At 35.1% G+C, this 21,718-nt stretch overlaps 1 protein-coding gene across 8 annotated transcripts in view; it reads right to left on the reverse strand.

Moving 5' to 3' along the window:
- Positions 1-21,718, reverse strand: part of WDFY3 (WD repeat and FYVE domain containing 3) — a 235,135-nt gene that overhangs the window by 76,671 nt on the left and 136,746 nt on the right. For 4 of the 8 annotated variants that reach the window (XM_077882763.1, XM_077882765.1, XM_077882764.1 and 1 more), the window contains 9 exons: positions 18,287-18,360; positions 18,042-18,203; positions 16,610-16,704; positions 11,757-11,877; positions 11,327-11,544; positions 7,263-7,498; positions 5,944-6,078; positions 2,872-3,102; positions 1,275-1,508 (listed from right to left, as the gene is read on the reverse strand). In XM_077882763.1, the coding sequence (XP_077738889.1) occupies positions 1,275-1,508; positions 2,872-3,102; positions 5,944-6,078; positions 7,263-7,498; positions 11,327-11,544; positions 11,757-11,877; positions 16,610-16,704; positions 18,042-18,203; positions 18,287-18,360 (1,506 nt within the window). The remainder of the gene's footprint in view (positions 1-1,274; positions 1,509-2,871; positions 3,103-5,943; positions 6,079-7,262; positions 7,499-11,326; positions 11,545-11,756; positions 11,878-16,609; positions 16,705-18,041; positions 18,204-18,286; positions 18,361-21,718) is intronic. The other 4 variants (XM_077882767.1, XM_077882766.1, XM_077882762.1 and 1 more) reach the window with 2 other exon arrangements.

Below are 21,718 nucleotides of genomic sequence, written 5' to 3' on the forward strand. Positions count from 1 at the left end.
AGAGATGTGGAATGAATGGACTGCTTGACCCTACCTATATGAATTGACCAAAAGAATATGAATGTACAGGCAACTAGTCATATACTAAATTCTCTTCCTTTGATCTTTCGAGATTTTTTCCTAGGTGAACATTTGGTTTTCAGGGATGATCAATTTCTAGAGCCAGCAATATGGCCACTTAGGGCTCATTTTTGATGTGTCAGCTGATCTGTATCATTTATTAGGAAAATGGACAAGAGCAATGTAGTAAATGTGTCCCTCCAAATTCATATGGCAAAGCTCTAACCATCAATGTGATGGCATTAAGAGATGGAGCCATCAGAAAGTAATTAGGTTTAGATGAGGTCATGATGGTGGAGTGCTCATGAGAAGATTAGTGCCCTTAGAAGAAAAAGAAACACCAGAGCTTGCTCTTGTGCTCACTCTTTCTCTCTCTCCCTCTGCCATGTGAGAGTATAGCAAGGCAGCCATCTACAAGCCAGGAAGAGGGCACCAAAACTTCACCAAGCTGCCACCTTGATGTCAAGATTTCTGTCTCTGGAACTGTGAAAAATAAATGTCTGTTACTTACTTAAGCCACATAGTCTATGGTATTTGGTATAGCAGTCCGAGCTAAGACAGCAAGCAACCTAGAACTTTGCTGCCTTGGGGAAATTTCAGTAAGTGCATATTAAGCAAATACTGTGTGCAATGCACCATGTTTTAAGCTGCACAGGACCCCAAGAGCAATAATACCTGATAATATTACAGAAGTGGGACGGAAGTAGGGAGTTATAAGCTGAGGAGACAAGGTCGCTGTGAGTGGCATGAGAAGGTGTTGGTACATGAAGGCCCACGGGCCAAATCCAGCCTATGTCTGTTTTTGTGGCAAAGTCTTACTGAAACAGCCATGCTCACTCATTTATGTATTGTCATTGGCTGTTTTCTAGCTATAATGTTATAGTTGAATAGTTTTATAACAGAGACTGCATGGCCTGTAAAGCTTGGAATATTTACTCTTTGGCCCTTTACAGAAGAGTCTATCAATTCCTGCCTAGGGAAAGGATGATAAAGGGCTGAATTAGGGATACGCTTGTGGGAATGGAAAGAAAATAAGTTGTTAGAGTATATAGCATATCTGAGATTTAAAAAAATTCCCATAGTCTGTGATATGCTCTGCCTGTACAACCCAAAATATGAAATCTGAAAGGCATCTGGCATAAAATGTGCTTGGTTATTAATGTTCTAAGTATAAAAACTACACAAGAGATGTAAATGCATTTTTTTTTCTTTACCTCCAACAAAAGATCAATTAGTGGAGTCTGCTTGCTGGCAGGAGTAAGACAGAGGTTGTCAATTATTAAGACTCGCATGAAGTCAAAAACAAATTTTTTGGCTGGGTGATTGGTCAGATAGGTCTTTGTGCCCACATTGCAATATTCTGACTGGCTTCTGTTCATCCCCGTGTCTGCTGCAAAGGCTTTAAATTCTTCTGCTGGAGATCCAACTTCATCATCAAGATCAGTCACCTGGTAAAATCAAGCAGGAGTATAGGCTAATCATATTTGATTTTATATGATATTTTCACTTTCATGTTTCCTAAAAACTAAATTATAGTAGCAACAGTATTTCCCTTCAGTCTTTTACCTCGTATTAAGCTATTCAATACATTACTTCACTTTGCTTATTTAACTCTCATTTCTAGGTAGCAACCGGGAACCACATGTCATGGTTACTTAATGCATGGTCTTTCTGATATTAAGCTGACCAGTCACTAACCGTGTATCTGTTTTATGTTGAATTTTAGCTCTATTGTGGATAACTGTGCTTAAAATAAATGAAATGAGAACGACATTATTTGCATATTGAAATACAGCTACTGAGAAGTCAAATGTCACAGAATTTCAGAGAAAGATCTGGCACAATGGTAGCACCTAAGGGCTGATCCGTTTTTGCAAATTAAGAAAACCCCAGATCAATAAACAAAATAAAACCAGGGCTGATTTTGAGCCAACAGGAAAAAAAAAAAAAAAAGACCAAAAGACAGATTATAAATTGCTAAGAAGGAAAAGGTGTTGAAATAATATTAATTGTCTGTTTAAAAAAAAAATATATATATATATATAAATCCTATATACATATGGATGTGGCTATATACATATTTATATATAGGATTTAAAAATTACAAACAAGCCAAGGTATTAAGGTCATGTGTTTTATTTCTCTTTCTCCTAAAATTCCTCACATTTTTATAATGAGTTTTTCACCTTTATACATGAGGAAAAATTAGTATGAACAAGGCAGTTTATTTTAGACCCTAGAATAAGTGGTAAAATAGAAAACATCATGAAATTCTGAAGTGTATGGAGTGGTAACTGTCTCTGGAGCTTTGTTTTAAAGGACAGAAGAAGTACCTGTATTACCTATGACTATAGTCTAATAATTTTCTATTAAAATACTATAAAATATTTTAAAAGTTGAACAAAATAAGAAAAGCTGAACGAAGAAGACAAACACAGACCTCATTTTTGTATAAAGACAACCAATCCTATAATTAATCTGTAAAGACTAAGTCTAGGAGATGCCTAATTTCTGAAATAAATAAAGTGGAGACCAATTCAGACTGACCAGAGTTCTGTGACTTGGATACGACATTTCACAACAACACTGCTATGAGCACATAAAGCAAGAAATGGTCTGCGATGACTTGAAGAGGGAAGTGATTAACCAAGGATTTGCAAGAACACAGTACACAAAACAGGAAGTAGGGTTCACTTCTATTTTAGGGAAAGCAGAAGGAGAGTGTGGGGAGGCGACACCAGACAATAATGTGAGAGGTGAGGCTATAACTTGGTCAAAAGCTTAAAAGACTGGGAAGAAAATGCTGCTAACCATTGGAGCCGAGTAATTCCAGTTTGACATTCCCTCTGCCCCCTTTCCTACCATCTCTGAGTAAGGGCGGATGTTGAAGGGGAAGACCGTGGCTGCTAATGCACACAGGAAGTCAGGGCTCATCCACATGGAAGCCAGGTCGGGAACGTTGTGATATAAGTATCTAAAGAACTGCATCAGGGTCACAGGATATTCTCGGAGCCAAGATCCCTCTTCTTCTGATTGCCAAGGCTGTCATGGGGACAAGAAGAGAAATAATATGTTAGAAAAACTGACACTGCTAAAAATTGCTTTAAAAATACATTACTCACTGCTTTTCTAAAACTGGGTATGTTGATGGTTCAGAACTCTTACGAACTACACACATGAGCAAATATACATAAACAAATCTAGAAATGAGCTAAAACAAACACAATTCTCCTAGAGACTGGCAGAAGGTTTCTCTATGCACTGATATACTCACAGCTCAGTAAATGGAGTCAGTGGTTTTGATTATTTATCATTATCACCATGAGTATAGTTGGTGCCAGTAGTGGCTGTATTATCCACAAAGCTGTCCCATCCTCCATCATGTGAGAATTAGGAGTAACATAAAAGATGGGGAAGTTACTTCACCTTTCTGAACCTCACACTGTCATATGTAAAATGACAAGAATAACACTTCCAACAATATTCAACTGTAATATTATGATTTATAATAAGAAATATATACTTGGTCTTTTTCCCATCCCATTCTTGGCACAGAGGTACTAAAACCCTTGGAATGTCCTGAGTAAGAAGGGACACAAAGGTGTCTTTCATTAATCATAACAAACCCCTTTCAACCACAGCTGAGTTAATGTTAATGATCAGGCTTAAGGAAAGCCCTGAAAGATAGAGGCTTGCCAGGGAACCAACCACCTGATTAGAGGGTTAGAACTTTCAGAACTAGAGCTCTGCACTTCCTAACTTCTAGGAAGGGGAGAGGGACTGGAGATTGAGTTCAGTCACCAGTGGCCAATGATTCAATCACGTCTATGAAATGTAGCCTGCATAAAACCCCTAAAGAACAGGGTTTGGAGAGCTTCTACGTTGATGGACAGAGGTGCTGGGAGAACAACAGGTGGAGAGGACATGGAAGCTCTGTGTCCTTCCCTATACCTTACACTCTACATCTCTCCCATCTGGCTGTTCCTGAGTCATATCCTTTTATAATAAATTGGTAATCTAGTAAGTAAAATGATTTCCTGAGTGATTTGGGAACCTCCAATTTATAGCTGGCAGGTCAGAAGCACAGGTAACAACATGGACTTTTGACTGGCATCTGATGTGGGGGTAGGGAACTACAGTCTGGTAGGAATGATGCTATCTCCAGGTGAACAGCATCGGAACTGAACTGAGCTGTGGACACCCAGCTAGTGTGGTAAACACCCCCATGTATTTTGTGACCATAGTGTCAGAAGTAAAGCAGTGTTATAGCAGAATGTTGGGAGTGGAGGAGACACATAAGAGTGTGTTTTTTCCTTAAGAGCAATACAACAGGGTAGCCCAGGTGGCTCAGCGGTTTAGCGCCTGCCTTCAGCCCAGGGCCTGATCCTGGAGACCGGGGATCGAGTCCCACATCGGGCTCCCTGCATGGAGCCTGCTTCTCCCTCTGCCTGTGTCTCTGCCTCTCTCTCCCTGTCTGTGTGTCATGAATAAGTCAATAAAATCTTTTAAAAAATAAAATAAAATCATAAAAAAAGAGCAATACAACAATAACGATGATGATAAAAGGAAGAAAGGGGACGCCTGAGTGGCTCAATCAGTTAAGGAACTGACTCTTGGTTTTGACTCAGGTCACAAGCTCTGGTCCAGAGATGGAGCCCATGTGGGCCAGCGGTGGAGCCTCACCTATAGGGCTCTGTGCTCAGCGGTGACGCAGCTTGCCCTTTCCTCCTCTCTATGCCCCTCCCCACCCTGTTAGTGCATTCTTGCTTTCTTTCTCTCTCTAAAATAAATAAATAAATCTTTAAAAATGGGGGGGGGGGGGACGACAATACCAATCTTCTGATACTTGCCCAGAGTTGAGTTTTTTGAACTTAGATTTTTATGTTTATGAAAAGGAGCCAAAATAAGAGTCCCAAAGCATCCTAAATTGATACAATGTAATGTCCTTTTCTAAGATGACATAGGAATAGTTTTGACTATAATTAAGTTTGTCAGTGCTTGTAATCCAGAGAGTCCAGTTAGTAATTCCTCTTATAATGTGATCTTAAATTGTATAAGCAAATTAAGTCATTTTTCACAGTATTCCTGTGAGATAAATAGGAACATACATTTTGTCACTTAGTCTTCCAATTCTTCATCTCTAAGTTAGAAATAATAATAATAGAAAAAACAGAAATATATTTTTAACCTTTAAATGAAAGTGATTTTCAAGTAACATATTGCAATGACATATTCTATAACATATATTCATTATATACATGTATACATTGTAATATACATTTTATAACACTAATAACATCAATTAACACTTATGAAGCACTTACTACATACCAGGTACTCTTGTAAGTGCTTTGTGTATATACTAATTCCTCATTAAAACCTCAGAGCAACCCTAAGAGATAAGTTCTCTTAACATCAGCATTTTATACATGTGGAAACTGAGGCATATAGAGGTTAGCATGTCTTAAGTATCAGACATGGGATTTGAATCCAGGCAGAGGTTCAGAGTCCATGGTCTAACCAACTGCACCGTCCATCCTTACAGTAGAGATAACAAAACAGAGAGGCTGAGCTTCCAGAGACCATGCAGGTAATAAACAGTTATGTTACCGAAGGATTCTTCTATTTAAATAAATGAGGGATCCCTGGGTGGCTCAGCGGTTCAGTGCCTGCCTTTGGCCCAGGGCGTGATTCTGGAGACCCGGGATCAAGTCCCGCATCAGGCTCCCTGAATAAAGCCTGCTTCTCCCCTCTGCCTGGGTCTCTGCCCACACCCCCCCATGTGTGTGTCTGTCATGAATAAATAAATAAACTCTTTAAAAATATATACATATCACAGGCAGGAGGAAGTACCAGCAGGTTTAAGTATGTCTGTAAACTTACTGAATTCAGCATGCTGCGGAGCATCCCCAATAATAAAAAAGCAGCTTCTGTGCACACATTATGGATAGAAGAGACCACAGTTCCACTGGAGGCAGGAACTCCAAAGATGAATGTCCAAATGGAATCTAAATCAAACTGCAGAGGTCAAAGTGAATGAAGATTAGCCACTGTCAATTTTTTCACCTAGAGTCCCTTACAAGTTCCAATATTCTAAAACTTCAAAACTAATTAGGTTTTTTTCAAAGTGATCAATGATGGAGAGAGAGAGATCTAACATTCTTCCCTCCTAAATTTTGAAAATTTGTATATTTTTACATTTATAAAGAAAAGAGAATACTATGTATCATCCTGTCTTAGGTACCTATGTTAAAAACATTGTTTTCTACTTTTTTTCTATAACGAAAACAAACAAAAAGAAAGTACATGCTAATTAACCAGGAGATCACATTATAGAACTGAGGATTTTAAGCCCAATCTTTTAAAAAAGCACGTGGGACTCACTTTTTTCCCCCTCTCCTAGCAATGTTCTAATTCACTTTTAGGTTACATACAGATAAGATTTGACGAAATAAAAATCAGTTGAGGAGACTTATTCACAGCACTTTTATATAACACTTTATGACTATGGTGTCATGCTTATTTTGAAAAATTATATAACCAACCAAACTCTGTTAAGCCTGAATCTGTATTGTGACTTAATGTAAAGGTACAGACTTTGTTTTGGTTTAAAAGGTTTTGTCAATTACTAGAATAGATCTGAATTAGCATTTGGCTTTATGATGGAAGTATAGTAATTGAGTTGAAAACTAAATTCCTAAGTCTTCACAGTGCCAAAAACGTAAGCTATATATAGATATCCACAATAGTCTTCAACTAGGATTCAAATAAAGCTTTAGTGTTTTCCTAAAGTGGATGTCACCAATCATTAAGAAATTTAAAACATTTTTGTAATCAGAACTCTCTTTATTTTTCGTTCTATAGAAATGACATTATACTTTTAGATAAAATCACATCACTTGGATTCTTCACGTCACCATTAAAATACCACCCAAAGTCTTTATGCACACAGGATCATATAGAGTAATCAAAAACAAAACAAAACAAAACAAAACAACACAAGACAAAACCAAAAAACCAAATAGGGAAAAAGGACTTTTTGCAAAAGTTTTCTACAGTATCTTCAGATTTTTCCTCCCAAATCAAATTCTAACTGTGAGAAAGGGATGGAAGCCTTTCGGTTTTACTGTGAGTAACCGATCACCATGTGGTGATTTTCCGGCACATATAATCACACTTACGCCTTACTAGATAATTCCTACCTGGCAACCCTGCTTACATCGGCTGCTGATGACAGGCACACTGACCTGCAGGTTCTCAGGCAGCTCACTAACTGGCTGCTGTAGAAACAATGCCATGAGGAGAAAATAGAGAGCAGGGACATTAGTGTGTTTAGGAAGGAATGACTGAAGAACTGGGAAACCAGGAAAATGACAAGCATCCCGGTTAATCTCCCTGACCGTCGATCTCCCGCCAGCACTCCTGCCCACATTGAATCCTAAGAGGAGAGGAAACGTAACAGTAAGTACAAGATGAATAATTGATTGTCATGCTGTATTAACAAAGAAAGGAGTAATTCAGTACATGTGACATTTCTACCCAGAATATCCGTATTAATACAATTAACTATTCCATTGTTGAATTAATCTTCCAGTTAAAAGTTCTACTTTACTATCTCTGATTTCAGCAAGCCTGTCTATTGGAGTACAGGTCTTGAAAAATACTTGAGACAATCAGATACATGAGGTAATGTAAATTCTCCTCATTAAAACAATGCCCTCGTGAGCTCTAAAATTTCCCTAAGAAGAAAATAAAATTCAAAATGTGGCCAAAATTTAGGATATACAAAAATGTACCTTAAAAAACAAAAATTGCCGTAATTATATTTAGCATGTAATTATAATTAACTATATTTAGTTAATATGTCATTTGTCCTGAAGATCATGTTAAACTAGTTGATTGCAAATTATGTACAAGTTTTGAGACAAGACAAAATAAAATAAATCCTTCCTCACAACATGATCCGTGATTCTGCTGGAAGGTTGCCCAGCGCTGGGACAGCAAATCTGAGCCTGCTGTGACTGTGGCTATCTGAATGAACATGCAGGGTTCTTCCTAGAAATACAGCTCTGCTAGGAAATGGTCAGTGTTTATGGATGTGGCTTACATAGCATCTTTCTGTCAATCCTGATCCTTTGGTTATGTAACTAATCAGGATACAACTATAAATTTAACATTTAGTCCTTTTGCCTCCCCATACCTAGTGCAATGCTTGGCACAGAATAAGTGTTGGCCAGAGTTTCAATGTAAAACTCATATGAAGAGCAACCAAGAGAAGGATTTTTACCCTGAAGCAATTTTGATTTCAAATGAATATTCATTTTTTTCTTACAATTTGTTTTTTTCTAGGATGAAGTGAGCACATATTTGCTACTATTTAAAATAATAAAAGAGAAGTTCGTCTAGCTAGCTTTTTAATGATTTCATCCTAAGCAACTGCTTACTGTGATGTGAATTAATGTTCTGAAGTTTTTTCTAATTAAAAAACTGCATAGCAATTTGCCAATCTCTTTCATATTATCATCTCATTTCTCAAACAATAAATCTGTGAGTTAGAAATTGCTATGATTATTTTTATATGGATGGAAATAAGTTTATGTGGAAAATATGCAATTTGTTCAAAGTCACAAAGCTGAAGAGTGGTGGCCCTAGGACTCCAGTAAGTATGTCTCTATTTTAGCAAGAGAGACTAAAGTAAGGAGACTCCAGCCCGATGTCTCTATTTTAGAGTTTGTAAAGTTACACTGTCTCCCTTGGCCTTCTTAAGGACACTGGCACATTTCTGAAAGACTGGCTGCAGTGGGACACTGGTGGTTTTTGCTTATAGTGAATTCTAAGCTACAAAAAAAAAAGTCTTGAGTTTTAAGAAGTCAGAAGACATAAAGTGATAATTTTATACATTAAATAGGAAAATAAATTTTGAACAAATTACAGGTCCTAAATGAAAACTAGTACCAGCATTTATTTCCTTTCTAAATTCTCACATTCTACTTTTCCCTATAATTAATTTTAAGGAATACTTAGTATGTTACTAACAATTAAGATTCAAGTTAAAGCTATGTAGAAGGTATTTTATAAAGAAAAATTTTATAAAAACTAATAAATGTGAATAAAACATGCAAGAACAGGTTGCTCATCACATCAAATAGAATCAAATTATATATATATAATATTATATATATATCTGTCTACAAATATGTGTGTTATCACACAGGTATTTAGGAAAATTAAATTGAATCAAATTTATATTAAACTTAAATTCCTAGATTTCTTTTTTAGAATAAGAGAAGCATATGCAATTTGTAAGCAGAATGAAGGACAAACAAATTCTAAGGCACGAAGTCAGGTAGGTCAGATACAGAAAAAGCATCTTTTTCTGATATTACTGAAGTGACACAGGTCAGACAAAAGAACAGGATTACCATTTAGAAGACAGCTACTTAGACACTATTATTGTCTGACTCAGGAACCTAATGCACTTAACAGTGTTACTTTCCTAGTTAGAGAAATCAATCCTTAATTTGTATTTATTAGGCTTATTTCTTATAAAGTATAACTTATGATAAAATATACATCTGCCTCCAGAATCATGAAGCTCAAAGGAGATGACACATGTTAAAAGACTTTGGCAAACCACAATGTGCTGTATGAATCTTAGGTGTTAACACTACTGTGGGTGGTTTTGGCTTTTGATGAGAAACAGTGCTATCAATTAGTATTTAAAACTCTCACATTCAACAGAACACACATTCAGCAGAATTCACATTTATTGCTTACTCTCCTAGCAGCTATCATTAAGGTCAACGAGTGAAATCTCTTGCTATCAAACTGTTTATAATAATGTTTGTAGGTTATATCCCTCTCCTAAGGTCATTGCAAAATAGTGAGACTTTTTAGATCATGAAAGTATATATATAATGATAATTTAGAATACATATTTGAAAGCCAACAATTTTCTTGAGAAATCATTTCACAGTGAATTCTTTTCTTCATTACAAAGTTTCTTCAGCCATTCTCCAATATGAAATAACAATAAAATCATCTTATGCTGTAAAATCTGTCTTCCTATCATTTTCCTTAATATTTGAGAAAGCAGTGTAGGCAACACCTAAGTACTGATGCTTTTACATTTTTTTTTCAGATAAATTGCATATTCAATCTGGACTCCTAAATAACACGGGCAAATATGTATTCTTGATGCTTTATTCCAGACTACAATTACATAGCATTTTAAAATGTAATGTTATAAAGGAATATATTTTCAAAATACTTGAATTAAAAATACCTTAAGAATTGAATGACTATAATTCTCAATAAAAACATTATTTTAAATATATATTTTCCAAAAAATGTCTTTAATGTGAACAGAAATATAGCAGTTCAAATGAATCTAACATAAGAAACTATAATTTTCTAATTTTACTTAAATGCTTAGTTCCATGTTAAAAACAGAATAGAACTAGCAAGCAGGTAATAGGGAACTTTGGCTGAAACTTCGAGCTTAGATCTTTGAGAGGCAATATAACTATTAAAAGCACAGTTTTATTGAATCTAATTGACCTGGATTCAATTTTTGACACTTCCTCACTGACAAGTGACTTCATCTGTATGCCTTGGTTTTCTCATTCTCTAAAATGGGTGTGATAGTATTTATACCTCTTGGGACTATTGTGAAAATAAGTTATTGTGAAAATGAAAATGTTTAGTAACTGGCACAGAATTGGCACTCAAAATACTGATTGTTCTTAATTTAGTTTTTGATAATTTGCTAATTACCTACTTACAGATCAGAAAGGGAACTACAGAACAACAACAAAAAGAGAATAAGGAATTCTCTTGAGTTTTCACATTGTTAATATCCTGTGTCTGACTTCAGTTTGATTTGTAATTAAAAATGCCAAATTTGAAACTAAGTTTTTTATTCATTTGTTCACTCATTAAAATTCATAATTCTGGGGCACTTGAGTGGCTCAGTCAGTTAAGCATCTGCCTTCGGTTCTGGTCATGATCTTGGGGTCTTGGGATTGAGCCCTGAATCAGGCTCCCTACTCATCTGGGAGAGTCTGCTTCTCCCTCTCCCTCTGCCCCTCCCCCTGCTCGTGCTAGTGCTTGCTCTCAAATAAATAGAATCTTTGAAAAAAATAATTCATGATTCTTAATGATTGTCAGATAAATTGAAGAGTATATAAGCTTTGATAAGATTTTTAAAAAACAAACAAAATACAAGAAAGCTTAATTTTAAAGCAGCTGATGGTAAGTCCCATACCTAATACAGTTCCAATCTTATTAGTTAAGACAGAATCTGTCTGTTCCAGCCACCCTCCACCGCTGAGTCCTTCCTTAAATTTGATGAGGATAGACTGATTACTCAGTAGCACAACAAGAATCCTCATGGCTGCCGTAACTGTGGTGGAATGCAAGTGTTCTTCCATAAACATCATAATCCAGTCAAAACCCAGTGTCTTGACCAGTTCTTCACAAGCTCTATTTAAAGGCAGATGAATTCAGAAGAAAAAAACAGAACATTAATTTCAAGGATTAGTACTCAAAATTTCAAGAAAGACTAGTTTTGTTTGAAGATACTATAAGTTGCAGGGTTCAAAAAATCTATTAAAAGCCAGTAGCAGTTCTTCCTTTACTCTGATTTAACTAGTAATAGACACTGCTACCATCAAGTCTAAGAAAATTTTACTTACTGCAAATTAATGCTGGTTTTTTCTTTAGATGTGTAAACTAGTTTTAACAAGATATCTAGAAGTCTGTTCCTCAAAAGTATAAGATTAGCAGACACAAGACCTCCAAACTCTTCTTCAGTTCCTACAATGAAAATATATATATTAAATTGCCTTAGTAGATAAACCAGTATAAAATACACAACATTGTTCTTGGAAATCTCACTGAAAAATACATTTTTTAGGAAATATTTTCTCTAGGAGTGCTTTCCACTAATGTGGACAAGCAGAAGGGTCTATTAACTACTTCTCTTTAGAAACCTGAAAATTGTTCATTACATTTGACATATCTAAAACAAGTAATAAAAGGATGTAAACCCTTTCTTAAATAATATTTACCCCACCAGTAGAGTGAAAATAGCCATGTGAATAAAAATATCGATCCAAATTCTTAATTGCCAGTTTCATTTTGAAGGATATAAATAAATTTACAAGATTTAAAAATGAAAAATAAGATACATAAACTACTCAATAAATTTGTAATGTATAAAAGAGAGATAAATAGAGCTACCATATGATCCAGCAATTACACTACTGGGTTTACCCCAAAGATACAGATGTAGTGAAACACCAGGACACCTGCAACCCAATGTTCATAGCAGCAATGTCTACAATAGCTAAACTGTGGAAGGAGCTGTATTGTCCTTCGACAGATGAATGGATAAAGAAAAATGGAATATTACTCAGCCATCATAAAGGACGAATACCTAACATTTGCTTCGACATGGATGGAACTGGAGGATGTTATGCTGAGTGAAGTAAGTCAATTGGAGAAGGACAATCCTATGGTTATACTCATTAATGCAATATAAGAAATAGTGAAAGGGATTATAAGGGAAAGGAGTGGGAAAAATTAGAGAGGTAGACAAATCATGAGAGACTCCTAACTCTGGGAAACAAAAAAAGGGTTGCAGAAGGGGAGGTGGGCGGAGGATTGGGGTAACTGGCACTGAGGGCACTCCATGGCCCGGTGTTCCAGACCCAGGCCTGACAATGATGGGCTCTGGCTTGGTAAATCACAATCTCCAGGCCTTCCTTTATTCTAGAACTGAAGCTCAGGCTAAACTTGGACTTTCAATGGTCATTTGCTTTTATTTGTTTGGGCAAGGGATTCCTTTCATCCTTAAACATTGTCTTTTAAAATGCTAATTCTGGGATCCCTGGGTGGCGCAGCGGTTTAGCTCAGTGCGAGATCCTGGAGACCCGGTCCCACGTCCGGCTCCCGGTGCATGGAGCCTGCTTCTCCCTTTGCCTAGGTCTCTGCCTCTCTGTCCCTCTCTCTCTCTATCATAAATAAATAAAACTTAAAAAAAAAACTTTAAAATGCTAATTCTGTGCCTTAATCATTGGGAAGGGTGCTTCAAGTTTACCAAGGGAGATTCAAGATTCCCTTCTCTTCTAAGAGGTAAGACTGGTATTTTATAAACTGCTTGATTAAAAACATACCATACAACCTAAATTGAGATACAGAGAGCTTCCTTTCAATTATTCCTTTTCAGTAAAATAGTGATCCACACAGAAGTGAAAAATTCTCCTTAGACTGATTGATTGTTTGATTTTTCTCCTTAGATTTACATCTAGTTTTCTCACTGTTAGTTTTGCTTCCCCTAATTTTAAAATATAAAACAATAAAACTCTGAATTTCCAGCTTAACCTCTTCCCACTCAGACTGATGCTTTCTTCCATAGTGCACTACCCTTTTATGCTATTTTATTTTCCACTGATTATTATACTGCTGTTCTGCATTATTTAAGCCATCTTCTTTTTTGTAGGTATATCCTGAATGTTGTATTAATTACTTCAAAGAATAAACTATGGTTTTAATTTTTTGGAACATCACATTGCAGTTAATATAGTCTTTCGTAAAATACTTTTTTTTCTTTTTTAAATAACATCTTTAATTAAAGTTTTTGCAAAGGTAAAATATTAAACTTAAAATAGGTCTTAGTACATCAAAATACTAAAGTCTCTAATTGTATTCCAAGATGGTCTTTAAAACATAATATCCTGTATATCACAACAAGAGCAACCTTGATCTGCAACTGTACAGAATGAATTTTACAAACATAATAAATATACTTATGCCCTTACACATAACAGTATGTACAACAGCAGTTGGCAATAGTAGCTCAGAACAGCAAAAGGATTAGCCCCTCCCCCAAAATTGTAGCTCTGACACATATTGGACCGATTTAAGGAACTTATTTAAGGAACCTGCTGTCCATGTTAAATAAACAGCAAATGCCCTATACTATCAAGAACAGTAATATACTTCTGATTTTTTCTATTATTTCAAATGGCAATGAAATGATGAGAATACCGGTCTGATTAACCTGGCAGATCAACAGAAAAACTTAGCAGTTTATACATTTCCACGACTGTGCTCTTCTCAAAGAAAATGTTATATTAGTTGTACTAACTGAATTCAATAGCCAGCAAGAAATATAGAGACTAGAGAAATACTTTTCATATATCTTTTTAATATTTGAAATAAACGTTACATATTTCCAAAGATTTTTTAAAGGGCTTTTGCTAATACCAATTTACTTGGCTTAGATTAATTAATTCAGAGCTAAGAAATAATCCTTGCAAATGGCAGAAAAATGTAGTGGTCAAAAAGCTTCCAGTGTTGGTCTAGATTATCTGGGTTCAAATGCAAGTAGTATGATCTCAGGTAAATTTCTTCTACTTAATCTTTCTGGGCCTCAGTTTCTTCCCTTGTAAAACTAGGATAACAATAATACTTATTTCATAGGATTGTTATAAGAATATAAAAAGCACTTAAACAGTGCATGGCAGATATTAGGCACTCAGTAAGTGTTAACCATTGATTTTATCTTTAGGCTTCTCATCCACTGCTAATCTGCTTTATCAAAGAAATATCAACATTGTTCCAAATAAGTATAGGAGTAGATGAGTGGTCAGCAGCAGCCTTATGTTCCGCTATAATTTGCAGGAAATCCCAGGTTTAAGGAATTTAAAGAGACTCTTAAATCCCAGGTTCTCTTTTGAAAAACATGATTATAACACTTTCTCTTCTTATTCATGAAGCACCAGAGAGGCTGTGTTCCAGGTGGTATAGCCAACGGAGGAAAACACCTTTGTGTGGTACTGATTCAACAGCATTGTTTCTCCACTGTCCAGGTGGATAGTGGTATAAGGAAAGTCATTTATGTGATATGATTTAGGAATAATAGCATAATAATGGAAATAATGCCGACAAATATAAGATATTGTGAATTTAATTACAAGTTAATGTAAAAGGTTCTTTCAATGCTTTCCCAACAAATCTATCCTAGAATACATAAAAGGAAAAATATGGACCAGAAGGGGAAAAAATATGCACCAAATGAAGAAAGGTTAAAAAAGAAAAGTGGGGGTGCCTGGGTGACTTAGTTGGCTAAACATCCGACTCTTGATTTTGCCTCATATCATGATCTCAGGGTCCTGGGGTCAAGCCCCATGTCCTCAGGCTCTACTTGCAGTGGGAGTCTGCTGGATATTTTCTTTCTCCCTCTCTCTGCTCCTCCCCCTGCTCATGGTCTCTAAAATAAATAAATCTTAAAAAAAAAAAAAGTGGTTTTCATGGGCTCAGAATCCCACAACTTATGAAACTATTTTTATTTTTATTTTTTTAACTATTTATTTTATACTTACATAAAATGATTCCAGTAAGTGTTTTTTCTGACTACTAAATATTTCATAGGAAAATGAAAATAAGTTATATAGATATAATTCATACTATCAAGTATCTGCGTTTCTGAAGATGTATATAATTTTTAAAAATTAATATTCAAAAATCACATAGAATAGTTTGCTATTTAAAGGATCACTGCTATGAATCCTCTAAGATTTAATTAATTAATTCTATTTTTAATTTTTTTACACAGTGATTTGACATCTATATATGTTATGTTCAACCACATGTGTAGGTAGCTACCATCTGTCACTATACAACATTTACAATATCACTGACTATTCCCTATGCTGTGCCTTTCATCTCTGTGGCTTTTCTTTTTTTTTTTTTTTTACTGCTTTAAGAGTTTTTTTTTTTTTTTTTTAATTTACTTACAATTAACATACAGTATTATAGGGGCACCTGAGCAGCTCGGTTGGTTGTGTCTGCCTTTGGCTCAGGTCATTATCCTGGGGTCCTGGAATCGAGCCCTGAATCAGGCTCCCTACACAACTAGGAATCTGCTTCTCCCTCTCCCTCTGTACCTCCCCACCCCTACTTGTGTGCTCTCTCTCTCTCTCTCAAATAAATAAATAAAATCTTTAAAAAAAGAAAAACAAACATATACTATATTAGTTTCAGGTCACGATTCAACAATTCTATACATTTCTTAGTGCTCATCAAGTAAAGTGTACTTTTTTTTTTAAGATTTTATTTATTTATTCATGAGAGACACACAGAGAGAGAGAAAAGCAGAGACACAGGCAGAGGGAGAAGCAGGCTCCATGCGGGGAGCCCGATGTGGGACTTGCTCCTGGGACTCCAGGATCGTGCCCTGAGCCAAAGGCAGACACTCAACTGCTGAGCCACCCAGGCACCCATGGTAAGTGTACTCTTAATCTCCCTTATTTCACCCATCTCTTTACCCACCACCAGGAAAGATTTTAGTTTTTAAGTAGAATTCACACCCTATTAAGTTCCATAGGTAATTCTGTACTTTGCTTATTATATAAATACATCTGTGAAAGACCATGAAAAGTAATGTAAGGAGAAAAGTAATATAACAGCATCACATATAATTATAAATTGTGCAAGAAAACAGGGCATAGCAATTAGTTTTCAAGCTCCAGACTGGACTCACCAGTATCAAGCTTCTCTTCATTGTTTATTTCCATAACTACAAATTTCTCACAAACTGCAAATGTTGGTAAAGTAGAAGAAATAAACTGGCCAAACCTTTAAAAACAAGAGAAAAGTTATGGATTTTAGGTTTTTTCTCTCCCCAAACACAAAGAAATGAAAAAATAATACTTCTTGTTTTAACTAATCTTTTATAGACCTTTAAGAGATTGTGTAAATTTTACTTCCCCTAGGAACACTGTAATTAACATTATATGTTACAATATTTTAAAGCATAGGATAAAATATATTTCTCCAGAAATGAGTCCTTTAATGCACTAACCCTTTAATGCATTTTTAAGAACTGAACAGTATGATCCAAATTAAAATGTCCTAACATTATCTATATGAATCCACTGTAGCCTGGTAATTAAGAACTTTAGTTTTAGAAACACGGGTAATGTTAAAATCCTGGCTCTACCAGTTTTTAATCTTGTTACTTGAGGCAGGTAACTTAACCTCTCTAGGTTTTAGTTTCTAAATTGGTAGATAAAAATAAAAACTTGATGGGTTTCAGTGATAATTTTAGCAAAGTGATTATTATAGTTCCAGAATAAGATTTAAATAGTTACTGTTAAAAAACAAACACACTAATCTCCAAAATAATTTTCAAACTCCAGTTTTAAATCTGTTGCAAAGTTACAAAAATGTCCTTAAGGTAAATAAATGTAAAAAAACAAAACAAAACAAAAACAAAAAAAACATGGTACACAGATTAGAGACTAGTCTATAGGGAATATTCTAATCAGTCAGCATGGTTTTACCTGTGATACCTGGGCAAGTACATGAAAAGTGATCAAATTGAGTTTAAGGAATTCTCTACTTGGAAAATACTTTGGTTAGGCTGCATTTTCCTTCCATTTTAAGATGGGAATTACCATGTAGATATTAAAATTATTCTACAGACAACCTGTAAATATGCCTTAAGCCATTTCTCATTAGCTGCAAAATAATAAATCATATGAAAGGTTTGAATATACAAAAATAAAATCTCATCATCTGTTTGGGTGACAGAAAATAAATATATAAAAGAGATGGCATGCCCACTACAGGGGGCAGGGTAGGAGATTGTGCACAATTGGCACATGCACTTGAGAAGTAGCAGGGCTTAGGGAAGATGCACCGAGAATTCTTATACTGAACACATTTAACGTCTAGGACAATCAATGTCGCTGGGCTCAGTCCTATATATTTTCTTATTCACTAGTGGCAACAACTGGTTTTGCTATATAAAGACAAGATACTGAGACATGCATATTTTTTATGCCTTACAAGTATCTGGAATATTAACATTACAGGTATGACACATGCATAAGAACCAATTACATTTGTCTCATTCACTTTAACCTCACTGATACTTTTACTTAATAAACAGATACAGAAGTTTTCACTACCTGAGGAGATCATTGCTATTGGGAAAACCTTGCAGTAAGAAGCTCAGCACATTACTAATAGCAGCAATGGTAGGTTGGGATAAAGACATATCTCGAAGAGTCAGTAGCAACTTGGGAATTAGCTGGAATTCCCTCATTAATTTGGCATTCTTTGAAGCTTCACTGTAAGAGAAAGAAAATTTTATATAGACCATGCTATCATCTCTTCTATTACTGAACAATTAACTCATGGTATTAACTAATACCTGGACTCGGTGAGTAGTTCAATAAAATGTTCAAATAAGGAAAGATGAAGTTCATATGGTGCATGGAGCCAAACCTACAATAAAAATAAAGAATAGTGGTACATTTAGGGTTAAAAAAACACCCCAAATGACTATCCAACAAACATACATGCAACACACAAACTTATTTCACTTATATAGTTGACTGAATATAACCACTTTATAAAATTTTATAATATTTTATAATATTTGGCGAAGTCCTATAAAAATGCTAACATATAAGACTTCTGGTTCTATTTATAAAAGATTAATTGCTATGGAAATTACCCTCCAAAACAACTGGAAAGGTAAGACGTATTGAAAAATCATCTGTAAATCAAGGACTGAATATTATTACTGAATACTGAACACAGCATACAGAATAGAATGAATACTGAATGCTGCATCCTGCAGACAAAGACTGAGTGACTGGAATCTCATGTGGAGTCCAAAACTGGAATCAATCACTGCAGTTGAGTGCAACAAACAATTCCTGTAATTTATGAGTCTGAGACTAGTCTGTACCCCCACCAAAGAGCATGGAGACTTCCTAATATATAGGGAGTTGAATAGAGGCCCTAGAAGGGAAATACCTGAGTAATGGGGCTAAATTAGTACTAAAGGTTACTCTAGGTCCACCCTAACAAATATTAAAAGTGTGACTCAAAAAGATAACCACAACGTTAAAGTTCAATACTTTTATAATGGAACACAACAAAATCTAGCACTTACTAATGTAAAATTTAGTATACAATCAAAAATTACCAAGAACACAAAGAAAAAGGAAAATATGATCCATAAGTAGGTAAAAAATCAATTACTATACATAGCCCAGAAATTACAGAGATGATAGAATTATCAGGACTTTTATTTTTTTTTAAAGATTTTCTTATATATTCATGAGAGGCACACAGAGAGAGGCAGAGACACAGGCAGAGGGAGAAGCAGGCTCCATGCAGGGAGCCTGTTATGGGACTCAATCACAGGACCCTGGGATCATGACCTGAACCAAAGGCAGACGCTCAACCGCTGAGCCACCCAGGTGCCCCTATCAGGCCTTCTTAAAAGTTATTAAAAATATGCTCAAGGAGCACCTGGGTAGCTCAGTCGGTTAGGCAGCTGACCACTGATTTTGGCTTTAGTCATAGTCTCAGAGTCCCACAACAAGCTCTGTGCTCAGTGGGGAGTCAGCTTGAAGATTTCTCTCCCTCTTCCTTTGCCCCCTCCCCCAACTTGTGCATGCTCTCACTCACTCTCAAATAAATAAATAAATTTTTTAAGCTCCATATACTATAGAATATAACCAAAAATATGAACATGAGGAGGAAAAATAGAAAGCAATCAAAGATCCAAAATGAACTTCTATAGAGGAAAAGTAAAATATTTAAAATGAAAACTATAATAATCTGCTAATGTGTTCTACACATATTCCCCTAAAAAAAAAGATTTATATTGTTTTCCAAGTATTTCTTGAACCCCAAACCCCCTTGTACCACAATGATCTGTAGCAAGACCTTGAGACATACTTAAATAGCATTTAGATAGCATTTATTCAGGATAATGAACATTTTTGTGTGTATGTGTGAACTATTATCATTATTGAAACTTTTCAGAGAAATGTTCAATGATTCATTCATTAAACAATTAATTTAATAAATAAAAAAAAATGAAAACTATACTGGATGGGACTAACAGGAGACTGGATACTGCAGAAAATAATTCAGTGAGCTTGAAGACACAACAATAGAAACTATTCAAAATCAAGCATGAGAAAAGAACTAAAAAGAAATTACTAGATATAGCATAAGTGACTTGTGGGAAAACATCAAGCAATCTAAGACATATGTTATTGGAGTCCAGAAGAGACTGGGGGAAGGCACTAGGAAAAATAGCTGGAGAAATAATGGCTAAAAAATTTCTAATTCAATAAAAATGACAAACTCACAGATCTAGAAAAGTCAACAAATCCCAAACAGAAGAAAAAGAAAAGACAATGGAGTGACGGACATCTTTAAGGCATAAAAAGAATTTTTAAAAGTCAATTAGAATTCTATTCAAAAAAGAAAAAATGAAGACTTTTTCAGATGGGAGAATTGAAGGCCAGTGGACAGGCACCATGAAAAATGCTAGTTTTTCCAGTTAGAAGAATCATATAAGATGGAAATCAGGTACTACACAAAGGAATAAAAATGCCATGAATATTATATATGTGGGTAAGTATAAAATAATTTTTTAAATTTTCTTTAAAAGATAACTTGCTATTTAAACAAAAATACAGAAAGTATTATGGAGATCATAAACATACAGAAATAAAATGTTGGACCGTAACAGCACAAAGGACAGGATGAAAGAAATCGAAGTTTATCTTTGTAAGGTTTTTATGCGATAGGTAAAGTGGTAAAATATACTTTGAAGACAGAATGAATTGTTATAAATGTATATTATAAATTTTAGAACAACCACTAAAAAGAAAATGCCTGTAAATTCTATTACTATTATTTTTATCTGTCAGATGCTGTTTTAAAAATAGGGTGAATTAAGTATTTATAGACTATTATGTTTTGCATTAATTAGGAACGCTATATGATGTCATAAAATGAGAGAGGTAATTTAAAATGAAACAAAATATGTTGAGCAACCAAATTTCTGATGTTTGTATATTAGATTTTTATCAGATACTTGAAACTAAAGATAACCCATGATTTAAACATATCAGTTTCCAGATAAAAAAAAAAAGCCAGGCTTGATTAAGTAGGTCTCCTTAGTACTCCTGTAATTCTCTCTGCATACCTTTATCTCTATACTTTTACACATTTTTATTGGTCTATTTATTTGCTCTTCTCTTCTAATGGACTTCTTTATTTTTGCATCATTAGCACCAACAGGATGCCTAGTTCAAAGATGCTCAAAAGGTATTTTCTAAAAGAATGAGAGGTTTGTGTGTTACAATTTTGAATATCAGGTTGAGAAATGTATACTTTATTGTTTGGAAGGGAAATCATCAGAAGCTTTTGAATAATTAGTATGATTATGCTTTAAAAGAATGAGGTCAAAAGATCTATGGATAGGTTGAGGGAAGGAGGAAAGAAGTGGTAGTTACCCTAGCAGGTAAGAGAAGAGTTGATCAGGGCTTGGGCTAGGATGTAAAAGTAGAAACAAGAAGGTAAACTATAGGAAATATGGAAGTATAGTCTATAGGACTTAATTTCAGACTGTTTATAAACAGGGAAGAAGAAGAAAGCTGATTTTTCAATTTCAAGCCTCGGTGACTAGGGAAATGGTTTTATTAACAGAAATACAGTTAGAAGGAAGAACTAATTTGGGGGAAGATGTTAAGTTCAGGTTAGGTGTTACTGGGACATAAAAATGGAAATGTTGATCAAGAGATCAGAACTAAGTGGGGAATTTAGATGC

The sequence above is a fragment of the Canis aureus genome, chromosome 33 (assembly GCF_053574225.1).
Source record: "Canis aureus isolate CA01 chromosome 33, VMU_Caureus_v.1.0, whole genome shotgun sequence".
Taxonomy (NCBI): domain Eukaryota; kingdom Metazoa; phylum Chordata; class Mammalia; order Carnivora; family Canidae; genus Canis; species Canis aureus.